This window comes from Rhipicephalus sanguineus, chromosome 1 (genome assembly GCF_013339695.2).
Source record: "Rhipicephalus sanguineus isolate Rsan-2018 chromosome 1, BIME_Rsan_1.4, whole genome shotgun sequence".
Taxonomy (NCBI): Eukaryota; Metazoa; Arthropoda; class Arachnida; order Ixodida; family Ixodidae; genus Rhipicephalus; species Rhipicephalus sanguineus.
Genome location: NC_051176.1, coordinates 270511162 through 270535843, shown reverse-complemented (window position 1 = coordinate 270535843; position 24682 = coordinate 270511162). Strand labels below are relative to the sequence as shown.

At 41.8% G+C, this 24682-nt stretch overlaps 1 protein-coding gene and 1 long non-coding RNA gene across 7 annotated transcripts in view; both read left to right on the top strand.

The window, feature by feature from the left end:
- LOC119378957 (oxysterol-binding protein-related protein 6) overlaps positions 1-24682 on the top strand; it is a 125248-nt gene that overhangs the window by 53662 nt on the left and 46904 nt on the right. For all 6 annotated transcript variants that reach the window (XR_005181083.2, XM_037648070.2, XM_037648069.2 and 3 more), the window contains exons 2-6: positions 1515-1747; positions 2364-2612; positions 11353-11406; positions 11489-11602; positions 15486-15645. Coding sequence is in view for 5 of the 6 variants with exons in the window: in XM_037648070.2 (XP_037503998.1) it covers positions 1646-1747; positions 2364-2612; positions 11353-11406; positions 11489-11602; positions 15486-15645 (679 nt within the window). In the remaining variant the exon portion in view is untranslated. The remainder of the gene's footprint in view (positions 1-1514; positions 1748-2363; positions 2613-11352; positions 11407-11488; positions 11603-15485; positions 15646-24682) is intronic.
- Positions 1-24682, top strand: part of LOC125756859 (uncharacterized) — a 75846-nt gene that overhangs the window by 4260 nt on the left and 46904 nt on the right. The window lies entirely within an intron of this gene.

Genomic DNA, 24682 nt, shown 5'->3' with positions numbered 1-24682 from the left:
TTATTCCTAGCTATGGCTGCTGTATTCTAATGGGGGCATAATGTTTTGTGTACTGCGCTTTGGGTGTATGGTTAGCAAGAGCAGGGCGATCACAATTAATTCAGAGCCCTCTGCTGTAGTGTCTCTCATAGTGCCTCTATGCATCGGATGTTAGTAATCTTTTATCACTATAATCACTTTTAATGTTCTCAGGCAGTAACGTAGCCAGAAATTTTTTTCAGGAAGAAGGGGGGGGGGTGCAAACATGCTTCTTGTATGTTCATGTGTGCATTTATGCAAAATTTAAAGAATTTCTGGGGGGGTTTGAACCCCCCCCCCCCCCCCCCCCCCCCCCCCCCCCCGTCTACGCCAGTGTTCCCAGGAACAACGTCCTTGTCATGGTACTGTCATAGTACGAAATATGTCGGAATGCAGTTACATTGATAGTTACAACAGGACCTTTACACCAAATTGACCTATATAGCAAAGTATTTGGAAGGTACTGAGCACTTCATTAGAAAGGTTAGAGTGAGAAAGTTGAGCTAGTTGGTTTATTTCTTTTATCATTATAAAGGCACTTGACTGAGCTAGGGGAAGTATGCATATATAGAGAGAAATGAAAGTATTGGATTCATGAATTGTTGCTTTGAGACATTTAAATGCACGTGCACAAAGGATTAATAAATAAAGCAGTCATTCTGAGAAGTGTCGTGACGAGATTGTCGGTGACTGTTTGCCAAGAGCAAATCAGACAAATGCTGAAGCAACAGTAAAACATTTTTCATTTTGCAGAACCAATAATAATCAACAAGAAGAGACAAGGGCCCAATTTTTGTTAGTCATGACTTATGAAGCTAAGGAAAACATAGGATAAATTATTTTATTTAAGTAAGATATATTGAAACAGTAAAGTAATGGGAAAGGAAAGTGGACAAAAAAAAAAGAACTGGTGCTGGTGGGAGTCCAACTCACACCCACTTCTTTAATGCTTGTTACTCTGTGATGGGGTCAGTTACTCCCACGTCCGTGTATAAGGATACTTATGTTTATGTACGAGATATAACCCTAGGAGTGTTAGCCTGTGCCACTCGTGACCATGCCGGTGGGTGTGGCACATACTTTTCAACACTGGCATCACATAGCATGTAAACTTTTAAGAACATGCAGTTATGTTGCTTGAAGACACCATGTCGGTGTTGAGGCCCCTGCATTTTAATGAATGAGAATTATGTATATGATCTGACAAATAAAGTAAAGGCTGGCTGAACTTTATTTTTCTTGCTTGATAGAGTGTACATTTCAAACCTTGAGCTGCTGATAGCGAATGCTATTCAGCTAATAACTGAGAAAGTGTGATTCACATTTATGTGAACCCTGCTAGTTAATGTTAACATGTGTTTCTGAAATATGGTGTTTGCTTGGGAACTCTCTTTCAGAGACTTCCTTAGTATCAAACTTGTGCTTAAAAGTGGATTGCAGTAGTGTATGTAGCTTGTGTGATGCAGCCATTGCTTGTCTGTCTTGATTCTATGTAGGAAGGGGTGTCGGCCACTAGTGGGAGCTTCAGGGTGCTGCAATGTGCCGAGTGCTTGGCCCGGTAGCCCGTGAGCCGCAGCAGCCATTTGCACACTCCTCAGCTCTCTGGCCCCTCTGAGAAAGTGCCAACATGGAAGAACTCCAACCAGAAATGGCCGCAGCCACCACTACCACGGCCACTACCACCACAACTACCACCACCACCACCACCACCAATAACAATTCTGACTCTGTACGTATTGCAACTATATTCTCATTCATACACAGTCAAACGGCTTTTGGACTGCTGACGGAGATAGCACTAAAAGTAGTGCTTACATGTGTTGTGTTTTCATTGTGTCCTCTTCTGGAAGGAATTACCTGGATTGTTTCCCAATTGCCTGCTTAGTGGGACTTCGGAATTGAGCTCTTGCTTAAATCAGTGCAATGCAGCAAAAGTTGACTTGCATCAGCCAGCCAAAAAAAATAAAGAGAAGCAGAGGAGCTCATCTGTTATTGTCCATCACTAAATCATCTCTGTGTGATGCTAGATGGACTGAAGGGTTACAGAAGTATAAGTGGCACGCCCCAGGAAAGTTGTTCTCCCCTGTCTTTGAAACACACAGTGACACAGCTAGCTATCTCACCTCATTGATTGACAACAGCCGCAGCCTCTGCCTTATTGCATAGAGTTGGTGAGATGGCGCGTAGTAGCTGTAGAAAGTTTGTTTTCATGCAGAGACACGCAATTGAGCAATTGAATCTGGTGTAAACACAAGTTAGGTTTTTCGGACATCATATGCATTCTTCCTCGTAGAACTTGGTTGTTTTGCAGTGAAGCCTAACTTTTTTCTGTGGGTGTGCACTAGGATGCCAGCCCTGGCCGGAGCAGCCCAGCATCTCAACAAAGTGAACCCGGCAGCCGAGCAGCCCCCGATGCAGCAGCCGCACGACCGGATGTGCAAGCAGCAGCCGCTGGTTCGAGTCGGCGTCGCAGAGCAGCTGACTGGGAAATCATGCAGGGGCTGCGCACAGGCCAGCGCTGTGATGACAAGCCAAAAAAATTTGAGGGCTACCTGCTTAAACGCCGCAAGTGGCCACTTAAAGGATGGCACAAGGTAGTGTTTTATCTTTGTAAAGGTAACATTAGAGGGGCACTTTAAGAGAAAAATGACTGCACTGTTACTAGTAAATTACTCTCACAGTACCAAGCACACCACTCTTGCCACGAGGAGATGCTAGGTAGGCCAGAAAATGTACAAAAAAAGATCCAGGTGTTACCATTGTCTTGAGGAGTTTCCGCACTCACTAAAAATGAATTATACATTGCTTTCTAAGGGAGCCAGAGACTTAACATGGCAAGTTTCAGGAAATCTAATTCAGCCAACTTTGCTAAAATTAAAAAAAAAAAAGGGGGATGTTGAAATTTGTGGCATTGTACTTATGTTCAGATGCTTGAGCTTTGGCATGAAATTCAAGAAAGAAACTTTCTGACCTTAATTTTCTGTCTAATAATGAACCCATGGTTCTGAAATTAATAACATTGCAGTCTTTAAAGAATATTATATCCATAAGCGTGCGCAGGGGGGGGGGCAGGGGGGGGGCAGGGGGGGCGGCCATCACCCCCCATTCACCTAAGATGGGGGGCGCAAAGTCAGCCCCGCACATTGACATAGTAGGGATGGGGGGGGGCAATGTCAGCATTATACATTGACATAATTTGGAGGGGGGGTGCAGCGACAAACCTTCGCCCCCCCTTGAAGGGGAACCCTGCGCACGCCTATGATTATATCAGTCTTAACTGATTTAGTTAAAAGTGTCATTGTAGCATACCTACAAGAAGATAATATGGTAGGATTTGATGAGTTTGATTCCAGTTAAATCTCTTCCCTAATACGACCTTGATTGTAACAAGATCTCGCTTGCAAACAAGGTGCTTCACAAGTTTCTTTCACAGTTTAATTTTTGTCTTATTTCTAATAAATTCAGTTCTTAAATAAATGAAAAACATATTGTTCCCAGCAGTTTTTCTGATTTGACTTTTTTCTTCAAAATGCAAAAAATTTCATTAAGATTGGTTCATCGGTTGTGTAATGAGAGCATTCTTGAATTTCACATGGGTTTGAATTGGGATGGCTTCAGCTAAAGCTTCTTTTTAGAAAAAAAATAAATAAAAGCAAACAGCATGATAGAAGGCTCAAAGAGGGGAGGCACATGGTATTGGCTGATAAACTTTTCTCAGATAAAAAGAACATGAATATATGTAGGCCTTTGGAAGGAATAACTAACAAATCGGAACACGCTGCCTGAGCGTATCCGATAATGTCATTTGGACAAATACAATAGTGTTCCTTGACATGACTGTTAACCGATGGTATGCTGATACACTTGTTTTTTTTTTTAAAATTAAGAATGCCTTATATTGGTTGTTCTGATAAGCTTTTAGAATACGACTGCTCGCAAATAGAGGATTGGTGACAAAATTTTGATCGAGCGAGTTTTATGAATGATAATCCCTTGAGTGGAGTTCCTGTGTTCACACAATCTGTCATTTATATGCACTTGCCCGTCTGACCTCTTTAACATTTGTAGCATGAAAGATGAAACACTGTCAACCATGCTGCTGCGGCAATCAACATGCTTACAGGCATGCTTCTGGGTGCAACCATCGAGTTCATCGCATAGATTGTCGAGGTTGTGTCACGAAGCATGCTTGTGAATATACTACAGTAAAACCTTGTTCATTCGAACTCACTTGGACTGTGAAACATCTTTGACTTAAGCTGGTTTTCGAATTAACAAAACATACAGAAAGCAGGATGCAAAAAACTTTCAATTACTATATGTAATCAGAGCAGAGGTGGTCATTGGCTGTGTCTGCTAGTCTGCGGCTCCAAGGCTTGTTTTCCAGCAGTACCCGATGCCGATTTTGCCGCAAACCCAGTGAAACGGCAGCCCTTTAGGACCGTAAGGCAGTGCCACGTAACGATGCTGACGATTCACAGGTGGAGCACCTCAGCCTCGTTGCTGCCAGCGGAAGAAAAAAAAATATGGTCTCGTGGTCAGCTGAAATGCTTGCCTGCGGAAAATAAGACACGCTTCACTGCAAAACACTGGTGACAGGCGGGAAGCATGTCGCATGCTCCTTGCAGCGTCGACACGTCATGACGCGACCATTTGCCCATTCTTTCTGGGAAGATAATGAAAACAGTAATGGCCAGTCTGATGGAATGCGTGATGTGTTCTGGATGCAAAAACATGGTCATTGAAGTTTTCGAACTTACTTTTTGAACTAGATGTAGCAGGCAATAACTCTGCCAATCGGAGGTTCACATACATCACAAATCCCGTCAGACCGTCCTTTATTATTTTTAGATTCCGAGAAAGAATGGGCGAATCATGATGCACCAACATTGTGAGAAGCTTGCAACATGCTGCCCACGTGTCACCACTGTGCTGCAGTGAAACAAGCCTTCTTTTCTGCAGGCACACATTTCATTGACTACAAGACGAGTTTTTCTTTTTCCTTTTAGCACTGACAGCAGCGGGGGTGCTTCACCTATCACTCTTTAACATCACTACATTGCATTGCCTTGTGGCTCCTTAGGGTCGTCGTTTCTGCGGATTTGCGGCGAACGTAGAATCAGGAATTGCCACATAGCACCCAAAGTTTTCAAATTAACCAGGCTGGTGCTGACTGCGGCTTCAAGTTATCCACTCATATTTACATTACAAAATATGGGACGGCAGAAATTGTTCAAATTAAACAGGATTTCGAAATAACCGAGTTCAAATTAATGAGCTTTTACTGTATGTTGATTACTTAGAAACATGGCTTGGCAACGTGTACCTGGACTGCTTGAGCACACGAGGGCACCAAAGGGATTTTTAATTGGCAATCTGGTTAGCCACTCTAAAAATTGTGATTCTCTTGTGCTCCTTGCAAACTGTCGTATCACGAGTCTCTAGATGGCTCACATGTGAAACTTGTGACTCTTTATCAACGAGAACTGATACAAGTGTGTTAACACATAAATGGTGAACTTGTGCTGCAAGGAATATTTGTATCTTTCATATAAATGTGCTGGCCTCAGGGCTTGGCGAGATAACACATTAATACGTGGTAGAAGGTGGAGCTTTCAAGATCTCAGCCAAGTTTTGTAGTTGTGCATGGCACATGGTATCCACAAATGGAGGGCAGAGTTGAGACACCCTCTTTTTTAACCATGTGGTGGGGTGGCCACCACCGGCTATCCCCCGACAACATAGAGCAGATTCGCATAGAGCTGCCATTGGCTAATAGGGATTTTTCCATGCACGGCGTTTGTATCAGTGGGCTTCTTGCTGGGTCATTCCACGCCAAACGTCCCAGACATTGCGCTCGACCCTCTCCAATTGTATTGTAAAAAATTGTGGACGTTCATATCAGTGCAGTATTTGCCCTCGGAAAGTATTTTTTGGAAAAAAAATTTTTGTTGTCTGTTACAGTGATTTGAATTTTGCCGTAGTGGGTGAAACATAGGTTGCGAAAAAATACTCTAAAAAATACAATACTTTACGGAACGCCCTAAATATCTGCTGTGTACTGGAAAAGGAATGGCACTATCTTTTTATCGCCCATTGACGACCACTACTTTGTCTCACGATGTGCTTTGTGGTGAAGCAATGCTGCAATTCTGCGCCTATTTTGATTATTTTTTAAAAATTCTACGAACATTACAGACAAAATAGAACTATATCACATGGCTGGATAGTTGGCAGTAAGCGTGTCAAAAAAGTATTGAAGTCGATGACCGAGTAGTTTCGAAGTGGAAGGGGCGCAAACATTGAAAAATGTTTGAAATGCCCCACGTTCAGGCACATGTAGAGTGGTGATGCAGTCCAAGTAAAAATGCACGCTTGCTCTCGTTGGGAAGAGTAAACAAAGGAAATTTATTTGTGAAAGTTTAATCGGAGTGTTTTTTGTTTTAGGCGAGAAACAAAAATTTATGTTGAGCGTTCGCGGCGTGCCTGGGCGCGGGCCCGTAAGTCCGCTTCACTGCGCCGCCACTGTTCCTTGGGGCAACGGAAGTATGCAGCGCCCACGTGGGTGGCACGATCGTCTGCTGCTGTGAGCTTTCAGGTTTCTGAAAACTTGCAAACAGTGTATATGGCTGGCAGAATGTTTCGAAAGGGCACTAAAGGCTGCCGGGTAGTAGTCGGAGCAGAGCACGATTTCATTGCCACGTCACTGCATGCACACGTACGACGGGCGCAGAGGTTGGGTTGTGTTTTCGATCTCTGCGGAGGTTGCAGTTCTTACTTCCGTTGCCGACGTATGGTCTTCGCCACTTGTTCTACCACAGAGCCACGCTATTGCTCAGTCTTCGCCACTTGAAATGGCTGTGTTGCTGAGTAGGTGGTGAGCCCGGCATTAAGAGTGGTCAGTGATGATGGCACGAAATGGTGAAACGTGCACGTATCTTTGAGAGAGATTGCACTCAAACTTTGCTGAGAGCTCAACTTTCTTCCACGCTGCATGCGATGCCTTCATCTTAGTAATCGCCTTGCGATTACTAAGCGAAGGCGAGAGGCATTTAAAAGGACGAAGCCGCCTTAAAGGCGGCTTCGTTGTACAGGCTCTCCGTCTAAAATATGACACAATAGCAGTATACTCACCGTTCGCAATGTTTATCTTACGCGCCGCCAAGGGATGCGGCCGAAAGACGAACCTTCGAGTGCCGCGTGCTCGCTCGGCGACGCGATCACCGGAGCAAAGTTCACAAGTTCACATTGCCGAAGATCCGAGCGTAAGAATACGTAGCACCATTCGGCTCCGAGGCACGAATGGCGCGAGTCACGTTCAAGCGAGCTGGCCAAAAAAAGAGGAATTATAAGTGTATTCTCGGTACCTGTTAGCCACTTTTATTATATAATAATATACCTTAAGCGAACCCCCCCTCGTTTTCCCTGACACTTCGTCGGCGGCACTGCGGAAAGCCGAAGAATGCGTGTCGAAACGTGAAAAATCACAGCAGCAGACGATCGTGCCACCCGCGTGGGCGCTGCATACTTCCGTTGCCCCAAGGAACAGTGGCGGCGCAGTGAAGCGGACTTACGGGCCCGCGCTCAGGCACGCCGCGAACGCTCAACATAAATTTTTGTTTCTCGCCTAAAACAAAAAACACTCCGATTAAACTTTCACAAATAAGTCTCCTTTATTTACTCTTCCCAACGAGACCAAGCGTGCATTTTTACTTGGACTGCATCACCACTCCACATGTGCCTGAACGTGGGGCATTTCACACATTTTTCAATGTTTGCGCCCCTTCCACTTCGAAACTACTCGGTCATCGACTTCAATACTTTTTTGACACGCTTACCGCCAACTATCCAACCATGTGATATAGTTCTATTTTGTCTGTAATGTTCGTAGAATTTTTAAAAAATAATCAAAATGGGCGCAAAATTGCAGCATTGCTTCACCACAAAGCACACCGTGAGACAAAGTAGTGGTCGTCAATGGGCGATAAAAAGATAGTGCCATTCCTTTTCCAGTACACAGCAGATATTTAAGGCGTTCCGTGAAGTATTGTATTTTTTAGAATATTTTTTCGCAACCTATGTTTCACCCACTACGGCAAAATTCAAATCACTGTAACAGACAAGAAAAATTTTTTTTCCAAAAAATGCTTTCCGAGGGCAAATAGTGCACTGATATGAACGTCCACAATTTTTTACAATACAATTGGAGAGGGTCGAGCGCAATGTCTGGGACGTTTGGCGTGGAATGACCCTGCTGTTACATTGTACGAGGTCTTTCAGCTAACTCATGTCAAGAAAGCAAAGTACGCATTATAAGAATGCAACCAACTTAGTCTTGTTTACTGTGCTATGACCACCTCAGATTATTTTAATGAGATTTGATAATTAATTATAATAATTAATTATCAAGCCTCTGAAGTACTATTGCCTTAGGTGCAAGATCTTCAATTGAAAAGTTGGCAGCGATCGTTGCCAGCCCTCACGCCCTTTCACTCATACATAGAACATATGACGTGCGAGGTGATGCCATGTATTTAAACTTCATGCGGTACATCACAGCGATGGTAGAAATGCACATGGAGTGTCCATGTAAAAACGGCATGAGCACCTTTAAACATGCTACTCAAAATTATCGATGCTGTACTCAGACTGAAGGCATGAACGTGCCTTGAGCAATGGAAGTAGATCGAATACAACAGTCTTGGCTTTCACTTTTCCCCAGGTAGCTTGCTTGTTGAAGCAATTAAATTGTGTTGGAGATATTTAGCGAATGAAGCATTTCTATTCTTGAAACTCTGTCGGCGTTCATACTGCTGGCAGACTATGCAGAGGGTGAGGGGGTTGTCGCAATATGGCTTTGTAACGAAAACAAAGAGTGTGGTCACCGCTTATGATGGGGGCAGTTACTGCAGACAGAAGGTTCATACCTTCTGTCTGCATGTGGCATTGATCGTTTGTTCAAAGCTTGTTTGACGGTGCAAGCACCCAGTCACATGGTACATTTTAAATCTGGTGCAGTTTCTTTGCAGCCAGAGGAAATTTAAACCACAATAGCTATCGTTGGGGAAACAAAATATTTTTGACACGCTATATAGCTTCTGTATTGGAGATTTTGCATTTAAAGCAACACTTTAAAAGTTGGCTAATTCGTTAGCAATAATTAATTACCTAAGCTCTCTTAAAGAATACTCTGAGAAGGCCTTCCCTAAGTTTGTTGCATTCTCGTAACACACATGTGGATTTTTTAAAGCTTGTCCTGAGTTAGCTGAAAGACCCTGTATGTTCATTAAAGCAGTTAACTACATGAGCTGTAGTAGCAGAAGACCTGCGTTCTGAAGTTCGATAGGAATTGAGCAAGCAAATTGACTGTCATGTTTTCATGCTTGCCCATTCCCGGTAGACTACTATTTTTTAGCTTTCCTGTTAGGTTCACCATTTCGCATTACTGTTCAGGTTGCCATTGCACCTGCAATGGCGAGTCAGATAGTAATTGAACAGAACATTGTAGGCATTGTGCTATTCCACTGATTCCGCTCTATTCCTTTGGAATGAGGACCTTCGGGGCGCATGGGAGAAGGGTACATAGTGCTCATGATATCTCCACTTGTGCTTGGTCTTATTTGAAAATTCTCTCAGTAGTATGCTTTTGGGAAGCACTTTACTTATTCCAAAAGCCTTATTAAGACTTAAAAAAAAAGGCAGTTCAGGGCTTCTTTAACGCCATCTGTTGTATGTTTTTACCATAAATTTCTGTGTAAATTACAAGCTTTTGCTCTTTTGGTTCAACAACTTTGCAGATATTTCACCTCTATGAATGTGCACTTAGCCCCTGTAAATCTATTTCTTTCATTATGCTGCTTGTCAGCATTTTCATTGCTCAGGTTTCTGCTAGCAATAAACATGTGTAATAGGCATGTAGGTACTGATAAGGTGGGTTTTTATTTTGACCGTGAAATTGTGCATGTGACAATTTTCGGCATGTCAACACTGCATTTTGAATTGCATAAAGGGACCAAAACTTGTTACATAACCAAAGTGCAGTGCTTCTAGGGTAAATGAAAGAAGGGGAATTTTGCCAAGTATCTTGTTTCTTTGTTGGACACAACCAAATGAATCCAGCAGACAATTAGGCCAAGGAAAGCATAGGTGGCATTAATTGTTGTCTTTAACTGTAGTGTAGTAATTATGACGTAAATTGAACTGAATTGAAGTGGACAAAAAATTACCCTTCCCTCAGGTGGGATCCGAATCCACAACCTTCAAATTACGTGGTTGTGGGTTCGGATCCCACCGGCAGAAGCGGTGATTTTTCGTACACTTTAATTCACATCAATTTACATCATAATTACTACACTAGAGTTAAAGACAATAATTAATTACCTATGCTTTCCTTGGCCTAATGGACCCTTTTCATAATACGCAAGTGCACTTATGCAGTGCATATTCGCCCAACTAATGGCGGCACCTGTTGTGCTTCAAGCGGAAAGGAGGTTCTAGTTCCACGTGTTGGGGCTTGTCTATTATGCATGTTCATATCAAGAGAGCTGAGTCTACATTTCCCGCATCATAGCGCAAGCAAACGGCGCTTGAACACGCTGTTTGCAGAAGTGACCAGCCGCCATTAATAGTAGATGAGCTAACTGTATTGCAGGAAAGCTAGCTTTACAATTATGAAACGGGTCAATTGTCTGTTGGATTCATTTGGATGTTTCTAGGGTTATACAGGAATACCTTTTCTTTTTTCTATATAGCAGCCACCAAATTACTGCTCTCATTGAATCCAGGATTGTATTACAGTTGAACCCCTTTATAAGAGACACTGATGTAAGAGACAATTGGGCATAAGAGACACAAGTGTGCCTACATCGAAATCGGAGTTGTTCAGAAAATGAAAACATGGTACCCTGCTTATAAGAGGCCCTTCATATAAGGGACAAAAACTGAGCCCTGGTGCATGTCTCTTATAAAGGGTTCAACTGTATATGCAACATTTTATGGCAGTAATGGCTGTTACCTGCATAGTGATGCAACTGTTGTAGTTAGTCTGTCATTTTGTCAGTTATTTTTAAGGGCAGTGCATCTTGCAAGTGAGACTGTGCCTCTTTTCAGCTATCATCTGCCCTTGAAATATAAGGCTCTGTTAATAATTTTTTTTCTGTACAGAATGTTGTCAATTTCATGTTTACTTTTTACACCAGTGGTATATAATATGGTTATATAGGGCTAACTTTTGACATGTGCAGCTTCTCCTCTCAGTCCTGCTCGTAAGTCAGTCCATTTTGAACCTTTGCTTGAGTTTACTCTACAACAAAAATATTTGGTGCCCTCTCGCAGCGGTTTTTTTGCCTTGAGAAGGGGATCCTAACGTATGCAAAGTCTTCAACGGATGTGAGTATTCTCTTTTTGAATGTTCGTTACTGTTTTCTGATTATGTCTGTTGTAGAGGGCTAATAGGTTTCCTAAATTTCAGATGGCAAAGGGAAAAAATCATGGGTCTGTTGACCTTGGGCTTTCTGTGATTTCCACCAAAGGCAAAGGGCGGCGAATTGACATTGATGCTGAGGAATTTATTTATCATCTAAAGGTATGTTTTATTTACCATTTATAGATTTTTTCTTTAATGCTTTAGGTGTGGCATTTGCAAACATATGACATTTTATTGTGTGTCTGTTGTGTTAGTATAAAGGTACCATGTCATCAACACTTTACACGAATGCAAATGCAACTTTGTGAAGCAAATTTTGATGGGTATTTGCCTTTCTTACAGTTATGAAGAGATCCTGGTGTGTTTGATGCCTTTTTCATAGTAATTCGTATGACTGTGTGTTCTACATGTTTATTCATTACGCTCATGTATTTGAAATGTTTCTCCAAGGAGGAAGAACTTATTTTCTGGAAAGTGAACTCTACAAGTCTGAAGTATTCCATAAGAGCATTATCAAATGGCTCAGAACTGAAATTCTACAATGTTTGTATTGCTTATATAAAACATGTAAATTTTTTAGATATTTAGTAATTAAGTTAGTTTGTCCCAACTTAGAGCAATGGGTGTATGGAGGAACAGTCATGAAATCTTAAAAACTCACTTTCAGGCTGCATGTCTGTGCTGTGAAGTCATTTGCTTGTTCTATGTAACCATTGTTTTGTCAATTTTGTACTCAAGTTTACAAATTTATGGTCGAGGTTAAATGTTTCTTTCTCTCTCAAGACCAAAAAGTAGTAGCATGTTGCAGCTAATGGTCATTTACAGGAAGAATGAGAAACAAATATTATAGTGTATAAAAAATCTCTGTCCTCCTCATCTTCCCTCGCACCAAGAGCATATAGTGCACAGGAATATAATAGGATCTTTAATTTACACAGATCACTGTGACTGTGTGTCTGTGTAATTGGTATCACAATCGAAATTTGTTGAAACTTGGCATAAACTATAGTAAGAACGCGTCCCCACATTTTCGATGCCATATGTGTGCGGGTCGTAGCAGTTGATAGCCTATAATGCTATGCTAAAACTCTTAGCAGAACTAGAATGCACCAGTACCTTGAAAATTCAGATGTATTCATGCTGGGTCAGAGTTGTATTCTTAGCTGAGGCCTCATGGCTGAATACGACAGTGGCAGGTAAAGCAGTTGCCTTGCATTGTAACCTGCCATATCCCCTCATCAATCTCTTGTTTTCTCACATACCTGTGTCCTTTCCTGTGAGTGCATGCCTAATTCTTCATAGGACACCAAGATCTTGACTTTCTGGCAAAGCCCGATAACATGGTTGCTGGATTCTTGATAGTTTTGAAGTATGAAAATGCAAAAAAATATCTAGTGTTATAGTTAGTACAAGGTTCCAGATATAAAAGACAAGGTTGTTTGTTGAGCTTGTAGTTCTATAAAAGGTGCTTGAACTTTTCTGACATAGGACATTCCAGCATTCACAGTTGTTCTTTCCAGATCAAAGCTCTTGTGTGGTAATTAAAACACTTTGTACACTTCTGTTTTAGTAAAGTTTTTTTTTTCTTTTTCAAGGTATTGTACCAGTATTTGTAATACCGTGAACTCCCGTTAAGACGAACTCGGTTAAGACGAATTCTCGCTTATACCGAACAACACGGGACCATTTGTTTGGTTTCCCATAGACTCAATGCAAAAAAATTCGCTTAAGACGAACCGTCCAACTGTACTCTTCTGTTAAGACGAACTATCGCGGTGATCAACGAACACTGCAGTCTTGGTGGGGCATTCAGGCGACCGAGAAAAAGCAAAAAAGATGGAAAAAAAAGCGCTTCGCCGAGCAAAGACGCGAAGCAAATCGCGACGTGGAGGGCGCGAGATAAACGAAGAAGACCAGTCAGCGGATAAAGCCGGTATCCCCCCCACCCCCAGCCTGTGGGTGGGGGAGGTGTGGGCTTTATCAGCAAAGAAGGCAACAAAAAGAGTGGAGGATTTACACCTTGGACCCCCAAGCCACTGCGTCCTGTTGTATTCCCCCCCGTTCTTCGGCTTCCCAGCTGGAGTACAAAGGAGAACAGAAGAAAACAAGAGCTTGGGGCCCCTCCGCCGTGGTCAGAGGGGCAAAAGCAAGGGGAGTGGGGAAAAAAAAAAGCGACAACAGGAGCAAAAATGGTCTGTGCATTACAGTCGACTACGAAACCACGATCGCAGCGCACTCCCGTCAGAGGGGTCAGGTGCATTGTCATCACCATCACACAATGGCGCAGGGTTGCCAGGTTGGGCTATAAATAGCCAAATTGGGCTACTTTTTTGTGGACTTGGCGGGATTTTTTGTCGTTGGCTATTTGGCTACATTTGGGCTACCACCTGCCTTCGCTTGAAATGCTTGTTTTCCGATGCCTTTTCTCCTCTTTAGTGGTTGTTGTGCCTCAAGTTCGTTGTGAATCAAGTGTTTACGTACACAGTTATCTTTCCTTCACTCTTTCTACTATCTTTTCCTTGGCCTTTTGCATTATTTAGGTATCAGCAGCCTCCACCATACAGTTATGGTAGTCAGTAATAATGAATTCATTCCCTTCCTTTGAAGGCGAAGCTTCTTTTGCCGAGTTTCGCGTTGCTGCTGAGTCGCTCCCTTTGACGGCGGATAAAATTGTGGATTTAAATACAAAGTGTCAATGAAAGCACACACGAAGTAACTTCATTGGGTTCTCCATTCCTTTGGCTACAATCATCATATTGTGGCTGGCGTCACTTCAAAGAAAACAAATTAATAAAGCAACAAGAAAATAGAAATGCCAGCAAATAAAGTGGCATTTCCTTTCTGTTGCTAATATCCGCACCATATACGCGATCTTGCATGGAGCAGCACACTTGGAGACATGCATATCATATGGGTAACTCCCCACAAAAGGGCTTGATTTCTTTTTTAATACTGCTTCATTTTTTTTTTGTTTTATTCATGTTAAACTATCTGTGTACAAAAAATAATAAATAGAAGCTTTCTTTTTCATATTTACTCTTTGGCTATTTTGGGCTATTTTTTAATTTTTACGTTTGGCTACTTTTGGGCTATTAATGGGCCGAAATTTGGTGGGTAGCTCTCCGAGTACCTGGCAACCCTGCAATGGTGGCCGAGCACATGTATTTTGTGGTCAATTCGCGTTGGTTCGCGTAGGATTTGTGCGCGTTGTATCTGTTCCCAGTGAAGTGCAAATGGTGATGAGCCATTTTGATTATGAAAGCGCACGACAAAGGAAGGCTATTTTGCACAGTGAATATAGCTGCGTTTTGTCTTTTTCGTGGCGAGGCTTGTGACCGTGAGTAGCCCGATGGGATATCTTCAGCTGCACGTCGATCAGGAAAAGTTACTACGGGCCGAAAACGGGAAGATATCCGGACCTCGAAGAAAACTTTGCAGACTTTCTTAAGCAACTCAGCGTATAATGACTTTGTCAAGGCAACAGCACGCGACCGAGGCGTATCCAGAAGTTATCTTAGAGCCAGCAAGACAGGCTCACAGAAGAAAACGAACTGCCAGGACAATAAATTTTACATTCTTTGAAGGAAAATTGTGCTTGTCTCTTAATTTTTTTTCTAATCGTCAACATAGGAGCGTGTTACAGTTTTATCATTAAAATGTGGTAGCAAATATCTTCACGAGCATTTTTATTTTTGAACACACGAAATCGCGTGCTCGTAAGATTCGTATAAATGCTCTGGTTGAAGGCATTGATTTTATCTAGATGAGCCAAATAAATACTTTTTCTTGTCTTTTTGCCCCCATTGTAAGTCTATTCCATTCAGTGTTTTCAATTAACATATTTGGATGCATCTTGGCATGTTAGCATGTCTCTTTTTGAGGGCACTTCTGATAAGCCGAACTCCTGATAAGACGAACAGATGACCGCGGTCCCTTCGAGTTCGTCTTAACGGGAGTCTACTCACATAACACAAAATAACAGTGGTAGAAGTTTCACTGTTGCACATTAAAGTTGTCTGATGGGTTCTGTCTGGGTATGCAGGTGAAAAATCAAGCGCAGTTCCAGCAGTGGGTGTCTCAGTTGCAGCATCACCGGCTCTACCGACAGCATGAAATTACCTTTGGTAGCCGGGAAGCACCCAAAATGACCTCGCCTGCTGCCGAGGACTCTGGCGGTGTTCCAGGGGGCAATGGACCATCAGGTGCGTTGACAATTTGCAAGTGCCCCCTAAATGACTCAACTTGCCACCGCCACCACTGCTACCGAGAGCTGATGCTGAGTGCACGCACTTGCACCCAAGCATGCCTTACTGGTCCACTCCTGGGTTCCCAGGGCTTCAACGCATGCAAGTGCTCCAAGGTGGCAGCGAAGGAGAGCGCAGCCAGCGAGAATCCACAACTGAACGCTGCAGTTTCTTCAGATGTTCCTTCAACGAGCACAAACGGCAGAGAGCTTGTGACTTTAAAGAAAGAAGTAGGGGACGATGTAAGAAGTGCTGATAAAAATTTTCTGGCTGAAGCCGCACCCAGAGGGTCTAAAGAGAGCATGCTGGCTGTAGACACAGGCAAAAGTGCTTCACAAATGCCGGTTGATGCGCATGATGGCACAGAGCCGAAAATTGGTGCAGAAGCTTCAGGTGGAGCTGTCCTAGGTGTCGGTGCTGGGCGAGGTGCAATGACCTGCGGCATTGACACAGACACGTTTGTAGTGACATTTTATCCCGCACTTGGAAGCAACCACACCAACTCTTTGACATGTGACACATCATCTGAAGAAATGCCACTTATTCTTGCATTGGATGAGCGCAGATGCACAGGAGCAAATGAGGTTGATGTTTCAAATTTGCAAAGAAATGAGAGACAAATGGGGGAACAACAGGTGCCAACTGTCCGCTCAAATTCTTTTGTTACTCGCCATAACAGAAACTTCAGTGGTCTGCAGACGTTAAGGCAAGGTACTAATGTTGGTGTTAATACTGATTCAGATGGTGAGACTGTCGAAATGGAGCATAATACAAGAGTTAAAATTATGGGACACACTCACCCACGCATGGTTTTAAAAGGACGTAAAAATCGAAGTGCACCCACTCCTCAAGTTATTGTGGACACATTGTCTACAGACAAGTCAGCCTTGACACATCCTGAAAGAGTTGACCAGCAGGAAACTTTGATGCAACACGACAGTATTGGACCTTGTTTGATTGACTCTGCATGTGGAACACAGCGTGTTCTTGAGCCAGGCCCAGAGCATCTCGATTTACCTAGTGTAAGCACACAAGGCACGTCATCAAATGTTAAAGCAGAAAATGTAGCTAATTGCGAGCTTTCTGAATCCGCGTTTAGATCACCAGACTCCATTGTGCCTCCTAGTCATTCAGGTAATGATGCTAAATATATAGACAATCAGCAGACTGTGCCTCATCTATCATTCCAGACAGTCAGTGACAGCGATCCAACTAGACAGGATCTCTCTTTCTCTTTTGAACCGAGGTGCCTTCACGAGCCAGCACAGTCTAGGACCTGGCCGTGTTCTGATGGCAGTACAGGGAGGCTGAATAAAGGTCCTTGTAGCAAGCAGGAAGAGTTTGGTTTAGACTGGCTTTTGCCTTCTGTAGAATCGAGTGATGATCCTATAGAAGGTATTCATCCTGTGCGAGCAGTTTCAGATGTGGCACGTTCTGCAGTTCCAGATGGAGCAGCTGGTCAGATTTCTGGGCTGTCACGTAGTGGCACGGTGGCTGAGAGCCAGCAGTCTGGCCAGAGTACTTCCCAGTACTGCACTGCATTGCCCGAACAGACTGGATCAGAGTTTAGGGACACTTTGCAAACATTTCTTTTTTTGCATTCGGACAGCAGCTTCTTTGTTAATCTGCAGCATTCACCCAGTGAAATTCCCAAGCTCAAGTACAGTGAACTTGGAAGTTGTCAGACTGCTAATGGAAGCAGTGAGCACTCTGTTTAAATGTTGTCTTAAGCTAACATAGTCTGCTGTGGCACGCATTCCAGTGCTGCGTAATATCTTTTTTTTTTTAGAAAAATGTCTTTCCCGTCCATATAAAAAATGAACTTGACCTTTTCTTTTTTCTTTTCCAAAACTTGTTCCTACTTTTTCCCATTGCACTTTGCTGCTTTGGTTTACATACATTACTAAGGGAAGAACATGACCAGAAGTATTGTGTGCAGCTTTTCTGGTAACCATGGCAACTTAGAAAGGAGCTTGTGTGCATAAAGAAAATGCACATTAGCAGAAATTCGCAAATGCTCATGATTGCATTTAGTTGTAAGGGCAAAAATTAAATTTGAGGATTGGATTCGGAAACTTTTTCTGGCTCATTAGTTAATGAAAACTGATAATGGATTGCTGGTTCGAAGATCCTTGTAAACCAGAGGGGACAGAACGACAGGTGCACACCAAGTGCTGCTTTATGACTGTGGAGTTGCGTGAACAAGACTTTTTTTGCTTACTTGACTGCGTTAGCTTGTTCAGCAACACAGGCAGGACATCTTGTGTTTGCAGACTTGAAATTAAGAGCATATGTTGTCATCCCAACTGGACATTCTCAGCCTGTGATGTGCATCGTGTGTTCATGCAAATCAAATTATCTAGCAAATGCCAAGTGCTGTTGGCATGCTTCACTTGTTGCCTGTTTAGTACAGTCTGGTGACTTCATTCGTATGCACACATTGAACTTTTGTTCAGAGTTTATTGGTCAACACAATTATGACAAGTGCTGTAGTAGTTGGAATACTATGTGGTAGTGTTACTACTGCCACATGACTACTTGCATGGTGAAGCTTTACAAAGTGAGTACTGAGTCTTATTTAAACTTTGTAACCTTCTACGATCACCTTGTGATACTATAGGAACTGCTGTGCAGCAGCTCTTCTTTGGGTGCGCTTTCTTAGTAGATACCCTCAAAGGGGCCCTGCAACACTTTTTGAACATAGCCAGAAAACGCTGCTGATTGGTAGTCGAGGCTCCCATGAACACGTTTGCAAAATATTATAGGACTGCACACGGCAGAGAATCCCCATTTATGTTCCAAAAACAGCTAGAAATCGTTTGCTCTTCTCTATGCAAATTACATCATCGATGGGCCTGGTTACGTCAGAGGAGGAGAGGACACGATCATTGGCTGATTCGAGCATTCTCGTGCTGCATAGTTACCAAGGCAGCCATGGTTGCTACCACGTGCAGGCACCGCACTCTATAGTGTGCTAGAATTACACGGTAGTGACACTAGAGCACTCATGATCACACTGAAAGTAAAAAGAATAAGGAAGTCCTCAAGGTCATTCTAAAAAGACAAGGCGTGCAAACACGTACACAAGAATGAATACTTACCAACTAGCTCAGCTCTCTGTTATTCTAATCCTCAAGGTCATGACACGGGCTGGCGTAACTTCTTGCCCATTGTCATCCCCCTGTGTAGCTTTTGGCGCACATGTCGAAACGAAAAGAGAGAAAAGACACAAGAAATTCCTGTAACTCCGCTCATACTTGAGGGATTTGAAAAATTTTTGTGGCAACTGGTTAGTGAGGTAATAAACACTGATTGTGAGGTGATTCGATGATTACTTGGAAGAGTGTTGCAGGGCCCTATTATAGGTGAACATGAGGGATCCATGAAAATGAATTTATCTTATCAGAAGTACTAGAATCTGCAGGAACTGAACAGTCCTCAGATTGTTCAGCACATCATGAGGGTTTTTAAGGAAATGTGCCTTGTTGCTTGGTTTGCAGTTACTTTAGAAGTTGCAGGTGTTTTGTGGAAAGTGTAAATTATATAGCAGCCTCACTGTTTTCGTGTGGTGGCTACATCTGGCTTTTGAAAGTGTTGTTGTTCTACTGTTTCTTATGCATACTGATGTGTGGATATTAGTATGTAAGAAGGCTGTTTATAGTACCGATATATCGATACATTGGGAAGATTTACAAATAACTGAAATGAACAGTGTCCCACTTTGGCATCTATCTTGCATATAATCATACTTCAACCTGAACATGCCTTAAAGGCCAACTCCGGCGATTTTTCGAGGTCGATGGTTCTCAATGAAATTTGCTGGGTATGTTCCTCTGCACGTTTCCGTCATTTATGCCAAATTACAGGCTTGAGACATGCGCAGATTGTTTGCAAATGAATTTTAAAGATTGTCTGCAAACGCCCTCCTGGCTTCCCAGAATTATTGGCAACATTGCGTCTGTGACATCAGTGTTGGAAAGGCGGCGGAAGTGACGCAGCCGAGGGCACCGCTAACTTCGGCGCTTCGGCTGCTACAGCGAGTGTCTGCTGTGCACAAGGTGACAGACAGCGTTGGTTTGGCCGGCGCTTCGCTGGTCGTCCCGGCTGTCACAGTTTTCATACTCCGCGCCGGCATGACCGGCATGCCTTGCACGACTTCCGGTTCACTCGTAACAACGTCTACGTCATACGTAGACAGTACGCTCGGTTGGGTTTCGGTGTTGCGCTTTTTTGCTTATTTAAAATTATTCTCCGATTTGCCGAGTATTTCTGCTATCGGGCCCGTAACAGGAGCGTCTCAGGAACATAAAAGCACCATTACTTTGACATGGCCGAAAAATCGTCGGAGTTGGCCTTTAAGTGCTTTTTGCATCTGTTATTGAGGGGGCTGGTGATTACTGCTTTGAGTGTCTAGAATATGTTAGCTTAATACGTCTTCCTTCCAAAGCATTGGATATTTACTCCAGAGAGCCCATGTTTGTTAAAGTTAAGGCACTATAGGTACGTTTTCATTGTTCAAGATATGTCTGGTGGCAAATGTAAATCCTGTTGCAGAAAAGTAACGGCTAGGCAGTAAGCAGTGGTAATGACCAGCTGGCCTTCATGTTATTTCAAAAGATTTTTTGGCTGAGTTCTGCTATAACATTTGCTGCCAGGCAGCTGGTCTATGTAACCATGGTACTTGTTTTATTTTGCCTCTTATTTGCTACGGGGAGCACTTGCGGTTTTCTTTTTGTAAAATACACTAGTACCATGTATAATTTTACTTGTTTTGCTCAATTCATATTATGTGTTGTTGGATTAATTTCCTACTGTACAATCAATATCTGAACTGAAACTTGTAGCTAAAGACCAAGAAACAAGAAGACGGGGACAAAAAAAGACAAAAGTGAACAGGGAGCACTTGTCCTGCTTCACTAGTCTTTGAATTTATTTTTATTGATGTTCATGTTCAGTTGCCCCACTATTAGTACCAGCTGTTTTTGTTATGCATATGTTATCCTGTCCTAGTGAAGTGCAGCACGAAGCTATTTTGTTACTGTTCGACATTAACCACACTTGGTCTCTTTTCATGCAAAGAAATGTGATAATAATAATAATAATAATACAAAAACACCTTTTAAGATATGTTGTAGCTCATGACAAAGTTTGTTTTTGACTACTTAAGTTAGTACAACTCACTGTGATGAGTGAGACAGGGATAAGGACTAAGAGTGCTTAGTTAAGTCACTTTATGTACTTTTGTGCGATGCGATGTGTGGCGTAGCTAGGGGTATTGTTCGATTTTACAGTGCTTATGCATTGAATTGTGATGTGAAATAAAGCCGAGAAGTGCACTTGCTTGCTGGTTCCTTTTCTCATGCCAGCTTTTGCTGTGTTAGCTGAGTCTGAGACTATTTTTTCTTATCCCTTTGATCACCAATCCCAGGTGTGTTTATCTTGGCTGTTTGTACTGTCCTCACCAAATACTAGTCGTATTTGTTGACGCCCCAGCTTTGTCCACTTTGTTTGCCGGATATTTTTTGTGCTTTTAACTGTTCTTTCCGTGCAAATATATATATTAACTTTTATTTTATTTCTTTATTTTCGAGAGTGTGCTAACCGCACACTTGAGTTTCAGTGCGTGATCATATTTGTTGGAGTTTTACATTCCTTTTGCTATCATCTAGTATAATTACGTTTAAGCCTCAAACTGGTGTGCTGGTAGGAAGCTTCTTTTTAGCGCAGGTATTTCATTATTATTTAGCGCAAATATATGAGGTACATCACACATGTAAAGTTATTCAAATCCAATGTACAAGAACTTTTCAGATCAGAATTTTTTTTACATCTGAAAAAAATTATAAGCTTTTTAAAGGTTTGATGATCTAATCGTTTCTTATTCTTGCCTTTCATCATTGGCTCATATGCAACCACACCATCTTTACTGCCAATATCATTCATTATTGGCAGGATACATAAGTGAGCGTAAAGAAATTATAGCAAAAGAAAGTCAGTGAACGTAAACAAATGATAAGAAAAGAAAGTAAAGCAAAATGAAATATTAGTATGGCCACTGCTCACGGGATATACGAAGAAGTGATTATGCTACTACTGTGCCAGCAGATTGATTTTAATCACCCAGTAGCTATAATGGCATTGCTGTATTTGGATATGTAGATATTGTAATGGTATAAATATGTATAGCTTCCTGTTAGTTCTTCTGCTGGTTTAATGTTCTGAAAGCTGAGTTAGAAAGGTCTTTTTAAGTTCAAGCGTGCCTCCATTAGAAACAGTCAATTAACCAAGACATTTGGCTAAATTATAAGAAATGTTTTCGCTTTATCTTATGCTGGTTACAAGTGAGACGTTGAGAGAATAGGGCCATCCCTGTACATGTAAACAATGATTTTAGTCTCTCCCCTGACATTTCACATATGTTATATGCAGTAAGTATTGTGTTTTTTCAGAGAAGCAAAACATAAATGAGTGTGCAGTCAGTCATCACTCGAAAGTATGCTTCCAGGCCAATCTTGTTATTCTTGCACTTGGACAAAGCCTATTCAAGTACATGTAAAAAGCGAGACAATCCCTGGACCGACTTGAATGAAATTTGTTGCATATGAGAGAAAAAGGTAAATTCTAGTGGCTGTAGGAAGCAAGATTTCAATTTGGATCCTTCAGTTTTTTTTGTTTTTTCAGAAATTTTCAGGAGTCGGCAGCTTCAAACACATCGAAGCATATTTTTTGCAAGTCTGTAACTTGGCACTGAGAACATATACCACAGCTCTGTAAACTACATTCGTTAGAGCATCTAATCTAAAGGTGACAAATGGGATGTATGAACTGGCAGCTGATGTGAGTTTGTTACAGTATTTACAAAGGCTTTATAAAAGCAATTGTCAGATATTGCAGATGTATGGCCCATCAAGTTGTTCCACTTCGGACATATTATTAGGCGCAACTTGCAGAATTGTGATATATCAGTTTTCATTGCTAGATTACAGAGCTGCAAACATGGCAGTTGCCTTTCTAAATTTCTCATTTTCAACTGTTTTTACTTCATAAATTGATGGCCTGAATAAAAAATCCACTACATAAAATCACTAGATCTTAACTTTGTCTTCTTAGTGCAACAATCCTAGTTAAGTTTGATGCAGAAGTTGCCGTGAAAAAATATTTTGCAATTCCCACCCATGTTTTATATAGGTAAGATTGGGACGATTTCTTCCTTTCTTATGTATTTATATAGATAAGAATGGGAGAAATGGTGTCCCAGAAAAGATTTATCCTAATATAGTACTCTAACAGCACTTATGGTGCATACAATCTGTGATCAATATGGGAAACTTATAGGATGAGCCCTATGCAATTTGTGAGAAGACTGTGCTGACAGTTCTGAGCTTGAGTGAAAGAAAAAAAGCAATATTTTTTTAAAATGTAAAATGGTCATATGACAGTAGCATCTAAGCAATTGAAACTTCGGTTTCACTCAGCGACTACTATAAGTGGTCATGTATTTAGGAGCTTCTTGTGCTCTTTTGTGGGTGCAATGCTGTTTTGAATTATATTTTGCTATATATTTCAGATACTCGCATAAACGTATGTAGCAACCAGTGCCAATGGCCTGGTTGCATTGGTCTGTTTCATTGCTAGCAATCATATTAATGTAGTGCTACTGCTGTTCATTTAAAATCAGATTCTGTTTTTCTGTTTAGATGCATGTTAAAAATCACAGTTTTGTTTCAGTTTGTGTCTGTGTAAGTACACAGGTATTGTTTATGGATTCTCATCCGCCTTTTATTATATGAGACTGAATTATTGCGTCTTCCAGCCTGATGTGATTCCAAATTTAAGGTAAGGCTAGACCAGTTGGTAGCTTTAAATGAGACTGGCTGTTGTGATAACATTGATAGCAGATAAGCCGCCTTGTGGAATTTAAAAAAAATAATTTCTTAGTGCTTAGAAGCTTAGTGCTGCTAAGTACAAGTTAGCATTTAGTCAAGCCTTGGTAAGAAGAAAATCGACAGCACTACAGAAATGAAAGCAAATTCACGTGCCATTATGTGAGATGTTGCACTTTATATATATAGTGTCGCTGCAATATTCTTTGAAAGCAGTTAGCTTCTTGGCAGACTTTGTCAGAGACAAATTAAAACATAGGTTTACACAAAACTGACGTACAGCATCGATGCAGGTTCTACAGCTCAGCAGTGGCAGTGTGCAAAATGCGAACTTGACAGAGTCATAGTTTTATGCATAAGTATTTTAGGTTTGTCTTGTTAACAATCTAACTTACCAAGTAATGCGTGAGATATTGCCTTAATTTCTTTTTAAAGAATCAAAGTTGAGAAGGTTATCAATGCTTTGTGAAGTGTATGGTAGACAAGTTTAAACATAATCTATAGGGCATTGTTCTCTAGTTGCATTCTGCTCTTGAAAAATGGACAAAAATTGGTTTCACTGCCCAGCTGCATCCCTCTTTAAAGGTGAAAGTAGCAAGTAAGTTCGGGAAGCTGTGTTATAGTTTGTTTCGTCAAGGTTGGGTGGCATGCAGACATGGTAATGTACTTTAAGTATTTGAAGCCGAAGGTTCTTTATTTAAGTTGAAGGTGTCCATGACCTAAATGCCAGCTTCCAGGAAAATAATTTCATCTTGAGACGTGGCGTAAAAAAAAAAATCATACTCGCCATTCTTTTTGCGTATTCCTATGTTAACTTCCCCCGGGAGGTGGTGACATTATTAAATAGACTGCCAGCAGTTTTATTATATCCACTTTCATTTGACTTGCTGCCAATAGTTTTGTCGTCCTCTACAAGTCCTGTTTTTTTTTTTTCATTACGCAACGTCATTTGCATGGGGATCAGTGGTATTGATCTTCTGCATCACCTTTCCATGGATGCTGTGGTTTATCATGTAGCTGCACTATCACTGCTTGCTTTAACGCGATAGCGTTAAAGAGCTCATTTCGCAGAAATTCCAGTGTTGGTATCGGCGTCGGCATTGTTGGCTGTG